This window comes from Protomyctophum parallelum, assembly GCF_964188405.1.
Source record: "Protomyctophum parallelum genome assembly, chromosome: 3".
NCBI classification, from domain to species: domain Eukaryota; kingdom Metazoa; phylum Chordata; class Actinopteri; order Myctophiformes; family Myctophidae; genus Protomyctophum; species Protomyctophum parallelum.
In genome coordinates, this window is record NC_139698.1 from 24,767,948 (window position 1) to 24,784,378 (window position 16,431).

Sequence of the window (16,431 nt, forward strand, 5' to 3'; positions counted from 1 at the left end):
CGTATATTGTCTTGTTTCGTTTCGTTTTGTTTTTGTTGTATGTAGTCTTTTCGTCCACATGCATGTTTGATTAAAATTCAATAAAAATAATCACAACTGTGTGAAGTGAGGGGCGCTCTTATCATGACATCATACATCATCTCATTCTGGCCAATCACAATTTGCGACCTCACTTTTGTCTTTAAAGCTGGGCATAGGAGGGCCCCTCAAAAATGGAGGGATGGAAGTCCTGCACAAGTCCTACACCTACAGCAGTGGTTTAGTAGGCTACAATGTTTCGGTCTATACATGACCTTCATCAGGTATCATCAGGACACTTGCGTGTCATTGTGTCACTCGCTGGTCTCTCTCCCTGTTTCCTGTCATAACGTACTTTATTCTTTATTAATTTGGATCCCCATTAGCTGCCACCGAAGTCACAGCTACTCTTCCTGGGGTCCACATAATACATAACACAACACAACACAACACAATAAAACACTTCACTCTCCTATCCAATAAAGGCAGAAATGACACGATGTAAGATGTAACATAACGTTAACATTGTTAACTGTAACATTAACAATAACACCTATCAGTGCAATATTTCTTGTTGCCCGTAGATCAAGGAACTTACTTACGTACTTGCTTAGTCTTCTTGCATTTCAAGGCGCGTAGAGCCTGCAGCCATCAAGGAACTGAAATACTATTTTTAGGCATTTTTCACCAGGCAAATTATTTTGTTGTCTACCGATTTGAAGCATGTGATTAGTAGCACTGCAGACTCTAGTTAGTCAATACTTAACTGTGCCATCTCGAGTCCCCAGGCTCTCATATAAAAGAGCAAGATTACACACTGTAGCCCAGAAAGCAGACTGAACTCTAATTGGCCACATATACAGTACTAGAATGACAGATGGACGCTGACAAGTTCTCTCATAGAGACACTCTTTCATTTGTGGTGGTAAGAAAGGCACACAAAACAACTCCAACTCATTCAACCTCATTACCACAGACGGGAGGGGGTGCTCCTGCTCTCTGTAGCTGCACCATCAGTCATCATGGTTGCCCCCAAATACACACATAAAATAAAGGATTACATCAACACAGTCCAATGACTATAAATCATAAACAAGTTAACGACACATGAATGCCACTAATGCATTCCCCTTACGAACAACAACTAAATAATACAATAACTGGGTGGCAGTGGCTGGAGGTATAGAGGTAGACAGGCAGTAGAGCAGCTATTTGGGAATCAAAATGTTCTTGGTCTGATGTGCAGCTGCACTGGGTTACAGTATGTGAAAGTGTCCTTGAGCAAAGGAACAACCTCCAACCTCCCGCGACGACCGAGGGGGAGCCTTTTGATCTGTAATGGAAATCTGTGGTTGGTCCAAGAAGAGTCTGTCGTTGGTCTGTTTTTTTTAATTCTTTTTTTCTTAAGGCGGTGGTCCTTAAACCACTTTTCAATAGTTGTACTCAAATGATAGCTATAAATCTAATCTTCTGGCTACTGCATAGCCCACATCGCTGCCAACAGTAGTTAAATTTCTTGAGTCACACACATCTCTCAGCATGGTTCAGGGCACAGCTGTGATACGTGACCAATATTTATCCACTCTCCCCCTCCTGAGACAGCACTGCGCCCAGGCCCTCATCACGGGCATCTGTTTCCATGATGAACCGTCATTCGAGGAGTTAGGATATGCCAGGATTGAGGTTCCGGTGAGTGCATGTCTCCCACAACTGGTGAACACGCCTTGTCCCAAAGGAAAACCCATCCTTTATGCGTCAGCCAGTGTAAGGGCCTTATGAACCCTTATGAACCCTATGAATCGGCGATAATAAGATGCCAGAACCAAGGTACAGTAACGTACGTAATTTTCACTATCCAGCCATTCCAGCCGTGAGATTCATCGCACTGAGAGGCAAACTGCAGCCGGGAGATTCGGTGGAATATAAGTCTAATGAGAGCCATGCAGGAACCAATTAATTGACAAAGAACGCAATCAATCTTTCAGAAATAGTGTTTGTTCACAAGCTGTTCCAGTTTTGCCTTCCACTGGCCCGTTTTTGATTGATTGAATACTTTATGAACAGTTTGCAAAGAGTACAGAGGTACATTCAGTGGCGTGCACAGACATTTAGAGGGGCAGGTGCTCAAGTGAAAAAAGGGCACCTTGTGCAGCGCGTGGAACTGGCCGGTTGCCTTAATAGTGTGAGATTTATAGATTTTGGGGCATAAATAATATATTAGAAGCTTTTTTTTTCTTTTCCTTTTTCTTTTTTTCAAAAGGGCACATTGCTGTCCAGAGGGCAAGGGCAGGTGGTGCTCTAGAACCCCCTAGTGTCTATCTGTGCATGCCACTGGGTACATTTAAACAATAATGCCAAAAACACTGAGGGCTTGTATCCATTGTATCCACTGTGTATTCAATACATCAAGACATATAAAGACATACAATACAAGAAATCATCAATACTAGAAGCAGCAAAAGTAATTACAGAATAACAGTGGGGGGTCATTTATGTTGGCAAGCTAGAGCCCAGTTGTAAACTGTAGTGCTCTTTTATGGTCATTTTGAAGGAGGCTGCAGGAAGTCATACTTTTTATGGCTGGCTGTTGGTAGGGCATTCCACATTAACAGTAGAATGAATTCATCCCCATGTTTGTGCTGATTTTGAGGAATGAGATCAGTGGAGCTCCCTCTATATACAGTAGGTTTGTCATAAGCAGTTAGACAACAGGTACATGAGGAGGCGCCACTGGCCTAGCGGTTAGGGCGCACATACCACATACAGTATATAGGCCAATTGCAGTCTGACAGCATGTTGTGGGTTCGAGTCCTGCGCCCGACGACCTTTGCCGTATGTCACTCCCCGTCTCTCTCTCTCCCAGTTTCCTGTCTATCTCCGCCATGTACTTTCAATAAAGGTAAAAAAAGCCCAATATCCAATAAATAAAGACAGGTACATGTCCAGTGGTCCCACATGTCCTTTTGGTGCATGTGTCCAGGTGGACACATGGCCTCAAACACTTCCCACAAGCTGGCCAGGGATCCCACAAAATCCCCTGTGTGTGTGTGTGTGTGTGTGTGTGTGTGTGTGTGTGTGTGTGTGTGTGTGTGTGTGTGTGTGTGTGTGTGTGTGTGTGTGTGTGTGTGTGTGTGCGTGCGTGCGTGCGTGCGTGCGTGCGTGCGTGCGTGCGTGCGTGCGTGCGTGCGTGCGTGCGTGCGTGTGTGCGCAGACAACCAGCTCTCTTTCTTGGCCTCTTCCCCGGCCGAGAGGCTGGCCAATGCAAGATGCTGGAGGGTAGCGTTGGTTTCCTTGATCGACGACATCCCACTTATGACATCAACGTAATGACAGATGGAATCAAAGTACGATGACAACATAAAAAGTATAAAAACATATATTTGTGGGGGTGTAAAGCACCATCACAAAGGGGTGCTCCCTGTAATTGACCCATCGGTCATGGTTTCTCAGCAAATAGTGTAAATAAATGAACACAACTCAATAACATAAACATATAGCAATGCATTCCCCATACAACAAAATAAAATAACACAAATAATGAATATATTTGCGTACCCAGAGATAGGCTGGAAAGTCCTTCTGCTGTCTAATGCATTATGAATTAGTCCAATGACTTGACCAAATTCATTGAGCATTTTGTCTTTTATCAGTAGGCCTAATATGATTATCATCTACTTTATAAAGCTCAAGTTGCGTGTCTGTGTGTGTCAGTGGCGGGCACATATGGGCTTGATATTGTGATGTGTTAACACCATTGCAGGCACTACATGCACCACATGCTGATTGTAACTAAATCCTGTTGCAAAAAAACAGTGGCAAATTGTGGTGGTATAAGTGGTAATTGGAAAAGACAACAAAATAATTTGACTTGTGAAAATGCTGTTAAAGTAATTAAGTGTGTATGTTCTCGTGAGGATAGCCTACTCTCATATCTACTACCACCCTTGCCAATCTTCACCTCTCTCCTCATCCTCACCCCTCCTCCACACAATACCTTCTCTCCCTCTTTCTGTACCCTGTTACGAAGGAACGGAGCGTCGCTCTGACATCGCAACCGTGGCACGGCATTATAAATATAGGCAGCCTAGCGGGTTACAGTTAGAATTAAGCATTTGGAACTCTGGAAGTTGTGACTAATTCGACTATTGAACGAACGAAGTGTCGCTCCGACATCATAACTGTGGTGCCTCTGACATCTCGACACTATAAATATACGCCTAGCGGGCTTACCAGTTAGAATTAAGCTTTGGAACTATAGTTGTGACTTCGACTATTGAACTTACATATAGCCCGCCTCAAGATATCCCATTTCTATCCCTTACTACTAAGCTAAGGTGAGACCTCTCGGCTGTGATTCTCAGACCAGATCAGGATCTTGATTTAGAGCCTCGGTTACACTATCCATGCACACTTCTACTTAACTCCCTCTTTCTGTACCCTATCCATGCACACTTCTATGCTCATACACCTTCTCTCCCTCTTTCTGTACCCTATCCATGCACGCTTCTATCCTCATACACCTTCTCTCCCTCTTTCTGTACCCTATCCATGCACACTTCTATCCCGGTGTCACTCGATTTCCCTTTGTTCGTTTGTCCTTCACTCACTCCCATGCAGCATCCTTCCATCCATTGTAAGCCTCCATCCTGAGGGGTGTCTGAGGCGGCGATAATGGAGCTCGCAGTTAACTGATATTGGAGCAATTGGTGGTTGGATTCATTAGACAGAGCAAGGGCTTATGGTGATTATTTTGCCATTTAGAGGAGGGGGGGGGGGGCAAGGGTTCAAATCCACTCCATGTGTCACCCATACCATAGGCATCCTTTGAAGTTATTTTGTCTGCTTCCTTGCTTTGATCTCTCTCTCTCTCTCTCTCTCTCTCTCTCTCTCTCTCTCTCTCTCTCTCTCTCTCTCTCTCTCTCTCTCTCTCTCATATTCTTCCAGCTCTAGCTCTCTCACTCCCTTGTGTACCTCTGATGTTTACCCCATCATTCCGTGCCTCACCCTACTCACGTCTACCTGTCTCAATCTCTCCCCCCCCCCCCCCCCCACTCCCCTGATTTCCATTCTTCCTAATCCGCTCTTCCTCTTCAGACACCTGCAATACAGCACCTCACAGGATGTCTCGTATCTCTAGCTCCCTATTTTTCCCTCTCTCTCCGCTGCCCCCGATCACTCAGTGGTAATTATGGAGCAATCTGTAATAGTGCTCAGAGGAGCCGATAATACCTTTAGCTTAATTAAAGACATTTATGGGATGTAAGGACATGTAGCCTAGGGGTTGCGGTACTCCCACAGCAACCCCAAACTCTTTATTTTCCGCCTTATTTTTCATCTCTTTCCAAGTTGCCCATTTGCCCTTGATCTTTGCCTTCGTTATATGAGATTCTTTGTTTCCCCTCTATTCACATATTCACATAAACCGTGTGATACTCACGTGAATACATGACAGCTACACATTCTCCTGGATGGTCTTTTGTCAAACTGTATGTGAGGGTCGCAAGTTTCCGGGCAGTATTTCTAATAATACAGTAATAATAAAACATAATACAATAATACAGTATTACTAATAATACCAGCTGTTGTAAACTCTAAGTACTGGACCCTCGTCTGGTTTGACAGACAGGTAGTGTGTGACAATCCAGTTGAAGTATACCTTGTGGTACGGTGACAGCGGCAGCGGGCCCGGGAGAACAATAACGTGACACGAGACAGTATCACGCTAAAGGTTCACAAAGTTTATTACACACATACAGGAAATATATAGAGCTGTCCCAATAACGTGACAAGAACACTTGAGACATAACAACCGCTAACTGCAGCAAGCTGACCTTGCTGTCTGAGATGTCTCCCGTAGCTAACTATAACGTATGCTACAGTTCAGGCAGTACACAATACATATCTAGTACATTGTGTATTCACGTACAAGTACACAACCATGGGCGATCAGATTATAACACCAGGTATACCAGGTAACCAGGTTACCTGGAAAGGATAGGTGGAAATACACAGCCCTGGCAGAGGCCAATACACAGCCCTGGCAGAGAACAATACACAGCCCTGGCAGAGGACGATACACAGCCCTGGCAGAGGACAACCCCCAGAGAACAAGTCCAACTTCACACCGAGGACACGGACGGACACAGCTCTTGCTTTGGGCGTACAGATTCAACATGTGACCATGTGGCCAGTGCTAGGTTATCAAGAACACATTCGTGACAGAAAGGTGGGGAAAAATATGGGTGGGGAAGTGAATTGATTGATTGATTTAAATATTTATTAACAGTTTGCAGAATTACAGTACATTTCAAGCACAAACTCAATACAAAGAGTGGACGACCCAATTACACTTGTTTACAAGAGGGTCCACCTTGTTCAATTCATCAAAACATTTAGAGACGTACAAATAGACACTTCTATATAGTCAAAGAACAGAACAGGAATTCATCATAAAGGAGGTAAAAAGGGAAAAGAAACATATACAGTGAGGGGGAAAATGGGTGGGCGGTGGTGGGGGGGATTCAGATTTTACGGGGGCCAGTTTCGAATTGCAGGCGTCCGTAGGTGCCCTTTGAGAGCAGTTTTGAAGGAGTCAAGGGATTCGCATGTCTTAATGACTGTTGGTAGGGCATTCCATATTTTGGTGGCATAGGAGCGAAAATAATTTAGTCCCTTGTTTGTGCCCAATCTGGGTTGTACATGGTTCGTTGCACTGCCTAAATGGCCACCACTTATCCCACATCCAACACTGAAGTGCCCTTGAGCAAGGTACTGAAACCCCAAACTGATCAAGGGGAGCTGCTCGGTTTTTACTGAAAAAGAGCACAACCTCCCCTGGTTAAATAAATGTAAATAGAAAAGTAACAATCCAAGTACCTAAATACGACTCCAGATTGGCCATAGCCCATAGGGATTATGGCTCTGATTATAACTTCACACACAAATATATAGTTGTTAATGGATTTGAACAACTCAGAGAATTGACTTCCTTGCACAAACATAAACATGCAGGAAACAACAACTTTGACGCTAGTCAGGGTTACTGGTTTGCAAGATTAGCCGTAGGGCAAACACACAATCATTGGGCGACACATAATCACGCACGCACGCACGCACGCACCACGCACGCACGCACGCACACACACACACACACACATGCGGCAGGGCAACTTCATCCATCAGTTTATCACGCACAAACACATGCCTTAAATGAGAATAGTGACAGTCCCCTTCCTGTTGATTATCCCAATATTACTCATGTCATATCCCGTTCAGCGGAAGGACACATGACCAGGCCCTGCCCCGCACTGTCACTTATGTTGGCTCTGAAGACATGTTTTCTCATTATTATACCCTGAACAGGACTGGATATACATTGTGGGAGTGGGAGAAAGAAGTCTGGTGCAAAGAGAGAGAGAGAGAGAGAGAGAGAGAGCGAGAGACACACACACATTGTGTGCTGCATCATGGAGTTGGTCTTTCTTTGTTTCATCCTGGCTGATTCTTCCTCGGTGTTACTGTCCTCTCTCTTGGGTGCATCCGTTACAGGTATGGAGCGTTTGTTGGTAGTTGTAGAAGGTCTCCGAGGAAGATTCTTTGTTGGTTAGCTTTTTTGTTTGTTTTTTGCCTCAGTTTTGCCTCTTGGATGTTCCATCTGGCACAGTGTTCTACTCTCTTCCCGTGGCTCTTCTTAGAGTCTATAAGAATGGTGTGTGGGATACCTCTTTCCATGATTGCCTTATTGGCCCTGCATCCACTGTCGAGGTGCGTGTAAATAGGTATGCTCTTCTTAGAGTTTTAACATGATCTCAGAGTCATATGAACCCAGCGTCTCAGTCAATAGAAATTCACCTCTTTGAGAGTCAAGGAGAGGCCCAAGCGTTAACCCTTTTTTCTTTAGTGATTGTTATTCCGCCCTTGCACGCCGTTGGTCGATAGATACTATTGATTGGTATTAAGGGTTCAGTCATAAAGTTGACCTAGCTGGTCTGACTCAGCCAAAACACGCAGAGCAGAGTGGGGGGCATACGTTATAGTCATATACCAACATATCAACCGTCGTGGCTGGTTAAGACTCACCCATGGCTCCGACATGCGTGGCCGGTTAAGACACATGCATGGTCGGTTAAGACTCACCCGTGGCTTTTTTGGTTATGGGTTTGGGTAGGTTATAGTGTAAGACGTCAAACAAAAGTAGTATCGGACTGTTAGTACTGTTAGTAGATATGCACTCCTCATGGTTTTCCCTTGAGTTGCTTTGGTAAAATGCCAATGTGTTTTCCTTCATTCCTGCCCTCAGATGGCAACTGGGACGATGTAGTGGTGACAGCTGCGGGCAGACCGGCTACCCTGACATGCGTGGACGTCGAGGCGGCGAGGGGCGCCGTGACCATTAACTGGAAAATGAAGTCGCCCGGCGACAGCAAGTGGAAGCTGGTCCTCTCGGCCAACGAGAGGAAGGAGTTTTCTGGCGGAGCCTCCAAGGCGTCCATGAGGTTGACGGACAGCAACTTTCAAGACACTGGGAACTTCTCTCTGTTCTTCCTTCCTGAGAGGGTGGACGGAGGACTCTACTCGTGCTTGATCAAACGGCAGGAAAGGAAAGTGAGGGAGAGGATCATACTGTTGGCTGTGCTTACAGGTAAAATACAACAGGTTTTGGTATGTATGTACATAAAGAATAGCATGTCTACAAGCCTACAACACATCATGATTGATGCAAACGTTGTGAGCTTGTAGATCGTCCTTTTGTCTCTATTGACATATCGGGTTTATAGTGTTACTCAATCACATCAGGCTATGTGGAGCGTATAGACCTCAATATGACGTCAATTTCAGATAGACTAGACCTGTACGTGCCCGTCGGCCACCGGCCTACTTGAGAACCAACTTGTTAACCTATAATACCCGTTGTCAACTTGTTGTGATAGCACCCGTTTTAACTATCTGTCTGTGTCCCTTTTGTGCCCATACTGTGTATGGAGATCTCTGTAGTACGCAATACTCATTGTCATAGCACCCATTTTAAGAGGGACAGCGAGTGCATTCTCCGACAGCGGCAGCAGCCACGGCGCCGCCGGCAATTGCCGACAACAGCCGTGGCAGTGTTTCCTCTGCCACAGCACATGCCGGCACCTGCCGCTTGCAGGCACCTGCCGGCACATGCCGCTTGCCGCCAGCACATGTCGGCAAGCGGCAGTTGCCGGCAGCCGGCGGTCTGTGGCGGATTAGGAGGCTTTGCCGGTGGCAGAGGAAACACTGCCACGGCTGTTGTCGGCAATTGGCGGCGGCGCCGTGGCTGCTGCCGCTGTCGGAGAATGCACTCGCTGCTTCTGCATTTTAACTGTCTGTCTGTGTGTCGAATGTGAAGTCGTGGGGTGAACGTTTCTAGAGTTACGTGCATTACAACCGTACACACACACACACACACACACACACACACACACACACACACACACACACGCACACACACTCACAGACAGAGACGTGACGGCGCATTTATAGTAGGATGCCAAGAGTACAAGATCTAATCGACTATGAAAGAGGGTTCATTATTGGGGCATGGATGGCAGAAGCTTCAGTCACAACCACTGCTCAACTGGCTAATGATTCAATAGGAGCTGTCCTCATTCAGACATCAGTAAATAGGCAAACTAATTGTGTTTGAAAGTGCACATTCCATGACCGCAGACTATACATTAGCACAGTATCTAAGTACAAGAATTAACTCTTCCACAGGTGACTGTGAATGTCAATGAAAGACGTCAGGTTAGTTGGGTTAAAATGAATAAACCCCTCATCAAAAAGATGAATGCACTGATAGGGTCAGATGAGTCATACTTCACCACAACCTTAGTGCATGTTCGCCAACCAGCAGCGCATGTTCGCCAACCTTTCCGCATGTTCGGACGAATGTCCCCATTCTCAACATGTAGGCGAGGGAAGTGCATGTGTGGCGTACACCAAGACAGGCCTGAATGCCCAACCCTGACAGCGAGGGGGTCTGTTCGCTATATGTTATGCTGTGCTGACATTTTCCTGGCATGATTAGCGTGTTTGTCCCTATAGGAAACATTTCTTTCCAGATGGCATTGGCCATAATGTCTTCGATACAGTGAGCAAGGGGCCACAAATTGGAGAATTTAATTGAAACTTGAAACACCTGCTGTAGTGCTGAATTATGTAACGGTTTGCATTTGGTAAACATGTCAGATTGCTTTACAATATGCGAGGCCAGAAGTCCAGGGTCCTTGCTTCACAGTCCAATAACCTTGGCTTCTGGTACAAAATATGGATTTTTACAGCCCTGGTGTACTCTGAGGTTACAATGAAATATGAATATTTACAGTATATCTTGCCTTCATACACCACAACATAGGTGTCTGTCTGATGTAATGCATTGCATAAATGTGGACTCAAAGCAAACTATACTCAAATGGTAAATATTAATTAACAATAATTGTAATAGAGTTCAATTGATTCGTCTCAAAACAAGTTAACCCATTTTGGGCGTGGACCCCTTTTGGTGGTTACATACATTATGTTATAATTTAGATATTGAAAAATAGTGAAAATGTGCCTCAAATCATTTAGAAAACCTTCTATTTTTACGTCAGGCCTGAATGTTAAACAGATTCTGCGTTCTATCGTTAAATGAATAAAATGCAGCATTGATGTAATGTTTTTTTTTTTTTCAAATAGGTCATCTTATTTGCTGATGCTGCTCACCTGTGCTCTCTACAGTTCTGCCACAGCAGGGCATAATGATATTGGCCCTCCCACACTCTGCCTAGCTGTCTTCTTTTGTGGCCCAAGGCCATGCTTTGTGTGCTGATTCTGAATGCCACAATATACATACATAGGCTGCATACTGCGAGTGCAAAAACCTTGCCAAGTCAACATAATATTGTATTAACACAAAACAAATATTAGGTTTTTACACCACAAATCCCCTGTGAGGAACGCGTCTTTATATGTTCATATCTTGCGCCGTTCTTCAGTTTAATACATGGAAAAACAGCACATTCTTCTTCCCCTGCATGTAAACCTCTTTAAATGTGCATGCTTTATGCATTTAGCCCTCATGTTTTTGCTATACCATTCTGTACTTTACTTAAGCACTTCTTAATCACTCTGCGATGCGCGTCAAATCACATCCTCAGCATCATTATGCACATGTCATCCATGCGATAAGTAAATGCATATGAAAAACATCTATCTTTGTGCTTCGAATCACGCCACCATCCCCCCCCCCCCCCCCCCCCCCCCCCCCCCCATCTCCAGTCACCATTGTGCCGAGGCCTCCCGTCCTCCAGAACAGCATTCTGCGACTGATCGCAGAGGTCAGCCCCGGCTTCGCCTACACCAGGATCACCTGGGCGGCGCCTGGCGGCCGGCCCATGAGGTCAGAGACCATGAGGAACACAGGCGTCGTGGCCAAGCGGCCACAGTTCCAGCCTGCAGATGGTGGGGCCTACACCTGTATGGTTCACCCAAATGGCAACAGCAGCAGCCCTCTCTTCGCATTCAATGTGGACGTCACCGTGGACAGTAAGATGGGCCTGTCGGAGGAGGGGGGGGGGGGGGGGGGGGGTTGGTGTTAGCAGGAGAATTGCATGGCCACTGGTTTAGACAGAGTGTGTAATGCGTACGGTGGGCAAAGTTCAAGGTTTATAATGTAATTCCTGCCATGTGTCTCATGTCCCAACCCCTCATTCTGCCTCTCTCTACTGCAGACCCACAGTTTAACATGCGGAGCAGACCTTTTTGGGGATGCCCAAATACACTGTAAAATCCACAGTGTTTATTCAACCTCCAGAGGGTATAATAATATAAACCAAATGGACCCAATCAAGGACGTTATTGTCTAATAAGCAGAAAAGAATGAAAAGAGTGAGGGTATAGAAGGGAGTATATTGTGTCAATGGTTCATTTTCCTCTCAGCTTTTTACATTATCTAATTGACTCAGTAAAGAAAAGAAAGAAAAAAAAGCACACTGGACTATCCAATTAGGGAAGAAAGTGGAGGGAGAGAGGACAGAGGACAGTAGAAAGAGCAAAAGGGTTGCGAAACAAAAAGCCAGTTTGTTATTGCGGCCGTCGACGGTGAGACGGGCACCAGCAGTGCCAGAGGCGACCGACTGGCATGGCATTACTTATTTAAACAATGCTTCTTCAAAGTAGTCACATTTTACAGACCACTTTTCCCGAGGTCTGAGCTGTAAGTTCTGCATTAAAATTATATACCCAACTTGCCCCCCAATTGGAGTTTGTATTTGGCTTGCTGCATTCATGTATTATTGATCACTTCCGCTTTTTGAATTGACTTTATACTTTGCTTTTTCCATCTCTCTGCAGCTGCCAAGGTGGCCTCTTTCCGTAACATAACGCACGGTGAGTGACTTATGGAACACAACAACAAGCGCTCTCCAATGCCTGCAGTCAGCAGCTTGCTGTCAGCAGCAGAGCAGAATGCAAAACACAAACTGAGGGAAGAGCTTCTCAGAACATAAGAACATAATCCTCCATTGTTGCCGTCAACTACCCTCTCACCCTCCATCTCCCTTCACTCTTGTTGTTCGGTTTGTGCTCACTCTCTCTCTCTCTCTCTCTCTCTCACACTATACATTCATCCTCTTCCATTTGGCCTCCATCTCATTCTTCTCGCTTACCAATCCTCTTTTCCAGAGCATCTCCTCCTTGCACTATCATGTTTACTAATCTCCCGCTGGCCTGTCCCATCTCACTCTTTCCTTTTACTGTACTTCTCACCAGTTTATCTCACTCCTTTATGGGTTTTCACTCACCCACATCTCAGCATTCCTTTGTCTCTTCACTGACACTTTCTCCAGAGTTGAGAGTATACTGTCAATGCCATCCAAGTTATATGTTGGTCTCTCAAGTCTTAACCTTCACATGTGTTAAAGTTAAGTTCCACTTTTCTGTGTTCAGGTCAAGTCGAGTCAGAACTTGTGACCCGAAATGTCCCACATTTTGGATCTGAAGTTCTCAAGCCTCAACAGTAGCATATTTTAACATCATTTTAATGCACATTTAGATTTCAGGACTAGAATGCAAAGCATCCACCTATAACATTCTTTAGCTCTCGTTGTGGGGGCGAAATCTTGTTGTTTTGCAGACAGCAACTCTTTTCTTCTCCCCGACAACAACAAAAGTTTTGTTACTGTGAAGTATTATTTTTGGAATCGTTCCAGATGCCCTGATTCTGAATGTTGGCTCTTGCATTGCATAAGCTGACATTATAGGGTTGAGTGACATACATTTGCAGCAGAGTTTTTCTATTTTTCCACCCACCAAAATATTTGATATTCCGTTATTAAGACTTCCATTTATGCATTTAGCAGATGCTCTTATCCAGAGTCAATGATGTAAGCGCAAGATCGGAGTAAATGGCATGAACCCTAGTCAACAAATAAAATAGAGTGCAAAGAAAACAATAAGGTGCTATAAAGAAACTAGGATACCAGGTCAACATCAAACCTAGAGTAGCATCTGTCTACATATCAAAATAAAAGACATGTGATTGTGAACAAGTAACCAACATACATCTACAGAATATAACTACTGTAGCATCTACAGTATCAAAAAGTAGGCAATGAGAAGTAATACAAGCAACGACTGCTATGAGTTATTAGGTCGAGTCTGCTATATCAGTGGTGCTCACACCTTTTCTCCTCATGTATAATGATAAGATTCGCACACATTTTCACAATAAAAAAACAAGCTCATTAGCCTTGCGTAGCGATACTTATATCACTGCATGGATATTAGTCCCATCCCTCTCAATATTAGATTTCTTTCTGCAATGTCCCACCCCATATTTGCATACTGGGCCCTGGTTGTTTATAGCCTGGTTCCAGACGAATCTGGTTGGCTCGTCACCCTTGCGTCCTCCCACAATTGCGAGGGGCCAGACTTAATCGCACGCGGGTGTTTTCAGCCCTCAGCTGTAAGAAATACAAGGGGTTAATTGGATCCAGCATCAAGCAAGCCCAACCCAGTAGAGTAGTCACTTTGAATGGCACCACAGAAAGCCATGGGTGAACATGTACTGTATGTTGGACATTACTATTACTAACCCTACCAGAAACATCAAACCAGTAACCCTGACCGCAACATGGCGGACCAAAGCAAACTTTACGATGATGAGGAAACCCCGTGCAGCTGGGATTTAACATTGAGCAGCCGTTTGCGGCGGGCGGGGCTATCGCTCCGGTTCAGTCTCTATCCTTTTAATACTCTATGGTCGTGCCTTTACCATATTTGAGTTCAATATGCATAAGATTACATGTCGCTCCAATGAACTGCAGGCGGCGATTCTGCGAATGATGTAGGTTTGCTCAGCTCTGAGGCCGGGTTTCAGATGATCAAGTAACTGGTGGACATATGGCATGTTGACTTGGAGGAGAGAGGTCAGAGACAGTCAAACACAGATGAAATAGTGGAGGGAAAGGAGAAGATTGCAGATAGCCTAGAGACCGAAGAGTGACCTTTCCTCCCCTCTATTTCCAATGGAGAGGGGATTTGATTTTCCCTAACCAATCACTAGGGATAAACATACCCAGGCCGGTCCGCACTGTAAACTGTGTAGTGTGGGCCGTTCTTCAATTAAATAAACATATTTATTTACAGTATTGAAATATGAGGCACATTTCGAGTGTGCAACACAACTCGAGTCCCTGGAGATCCCATAGCCTGAGGGCGGGGTACGTTTGGCTGAACATGTTGCACTGATTGATACACAGTCAGTGAGTCTGTGTTTCAGTTGCACAACGAAGGCATGAGAGCTCCAGCCAAGCAATGAATGAACATGTTGGTGAACTGTACTGAATGATAGATTCAGTACATTGAAAAGAGTAATTACCACAGGGCGCTATAGAAATACAGACAATTTAGGATTTAAAAACAAAAAATCCTGTATAGAGGGTATGCGTGTGACATCATCGTACCTAGAAGTTATGCGGGAACGCATAACTACTGTGGCAAAAAACTACTTTATGGCATTGACAGCCCATTCATCCAAACAGAAAAGTCCTGACTGATTGCATTAAACAAGGTTAAACTCACCAACATTGCAGCTGTACGAAAAGCTTGAATTATCCTCTTTCTATCTGCAAAGTTTTTGTATCATAAAAATCCACCATAGAAACGTTATGAGCTACTTTCTGTCAAGAAATGCCCTGTATTTGATTGTGGATTGGATCTGAAGTGTCAAGAGTTTGGAAATGCTTGTCTTCAATAACACAACATTCTTCTGCCTCCTGCATTATGTGACATTTAGAAACAGGTGGTACTCAGGACGGTTGAGTGACTTCCAACAAGCGCTTCCAAACTCCAACACTCCATGCTGCTCAATGTTTTGCCACTCAGTCTAGATGAGGGGGGCGTGTCCTGATGGGAAAAGCATGCATGTGCATACTCTCTATTAGCTGGTCCAAGTGAGCTGTAAGTGGCGTGGGGTTGGATGTGATGCTGAAGGTAAAGGGTGCCATGCCCTTCGTTGCTTTGTTGTGGGCCATCACCAGTGTTTTGTACTGGGTGCAGGCAGCAACTGGAAGCCAGTGAAGGGAACGCAAAAGGACATGGAGGGGACTATTAGGCTATAGGCAGAGCAGGCTCTATAACACCAAGTACAAGTCTTTACCAGCTCTATCTGTACGGGGAAAGGGAGATAAGGAGAGGTTACACGAGGACAGAAGATAAGTAACATTAAGATACTTGTCTGCGGGTAGGCTGAAGGAGAGGAGTGCCATCCCCAAGTGGACCTGGGGGACAATAGAACACAATGATTAAAAGAGGGATAGGGTGTGTAATTGAGACTTGCATGAAATTCAAATGTGGAATATGAAAGATGAGAAAGATTAGGAACACAGACATTACACTTGGGAGCTATAATTAAACCTGTACGACTCGCTCAACCCAAGAGTCTGGGAGAAATATGCAAGAAATTGAAAGATTGGAGGGAGCTAAGCGTAGGCTGAAATTAATTCAGCTTTCTGGACTGCAGATTCAGTCTCAAGAATGTGGTGAACTGAACTGGTGACCAGCTGGGCCCAAAAGTTCGAAACTTTCTTTCCCCTCCACCAGGCGCCCTGGCTGGCCAGGGGGAGGCAGTTTAGAGACCAGGATTACTGCATGTTTTTTTGTGAGGGTACTTACCCTAGGGGATATGGGGAGAGCATGCAGGCTCCACACGGAGGGGCCCTTTCGCCAACCCCGCCTCGGGTGTGGGCGCTGATGGCATGGGGGGAGGCACGCCACCAGCACCCACGGCGACGAATCAAACCCAGGACCTTCTAGCTGTGAGGCGACAGCACTACCAACTGTGCCACCGTGCCCCCCAAATTTATATATCTTATTGACATAGTTTGCTGAGATAATTGGTTTTGAACT

General features: G+C 45.0%; 1 protein-coding gene across 1 annotated transcript in view; it reads left to right on the top strand.

The window, feature by feature from the left end:
- The first annotated feature begins 7,401 nt into the window (after positions 1-7,401).
- Positions 7,402-16,431, top strand: part of g6fl (g6f-like) — a 30,138-nt gene continuing 21,108 nt past the window's right edge. Inside the window, exons 1-4 of the mRNA XM_083761966.1 lie at positions 7,402-7,566; positions 8,318-8,659; positions 11,302-11,568; positions 12,376-12,411. Of these exons, the coding sequence (XP_083618092.1) occupies positions 7,485-7,566; positions 8,318-8,659; positions 11,302-11,568; positions 12,376-12,411 (727 nt within the window). The 5' untranslated portion in view covers positions 7,402-7,484. The remainder of the gene's footprint in view (positions 7,567-8,317; positions 8,660-11,301; positions 11,569-12,375; positions 12,412-16,431) is intronic.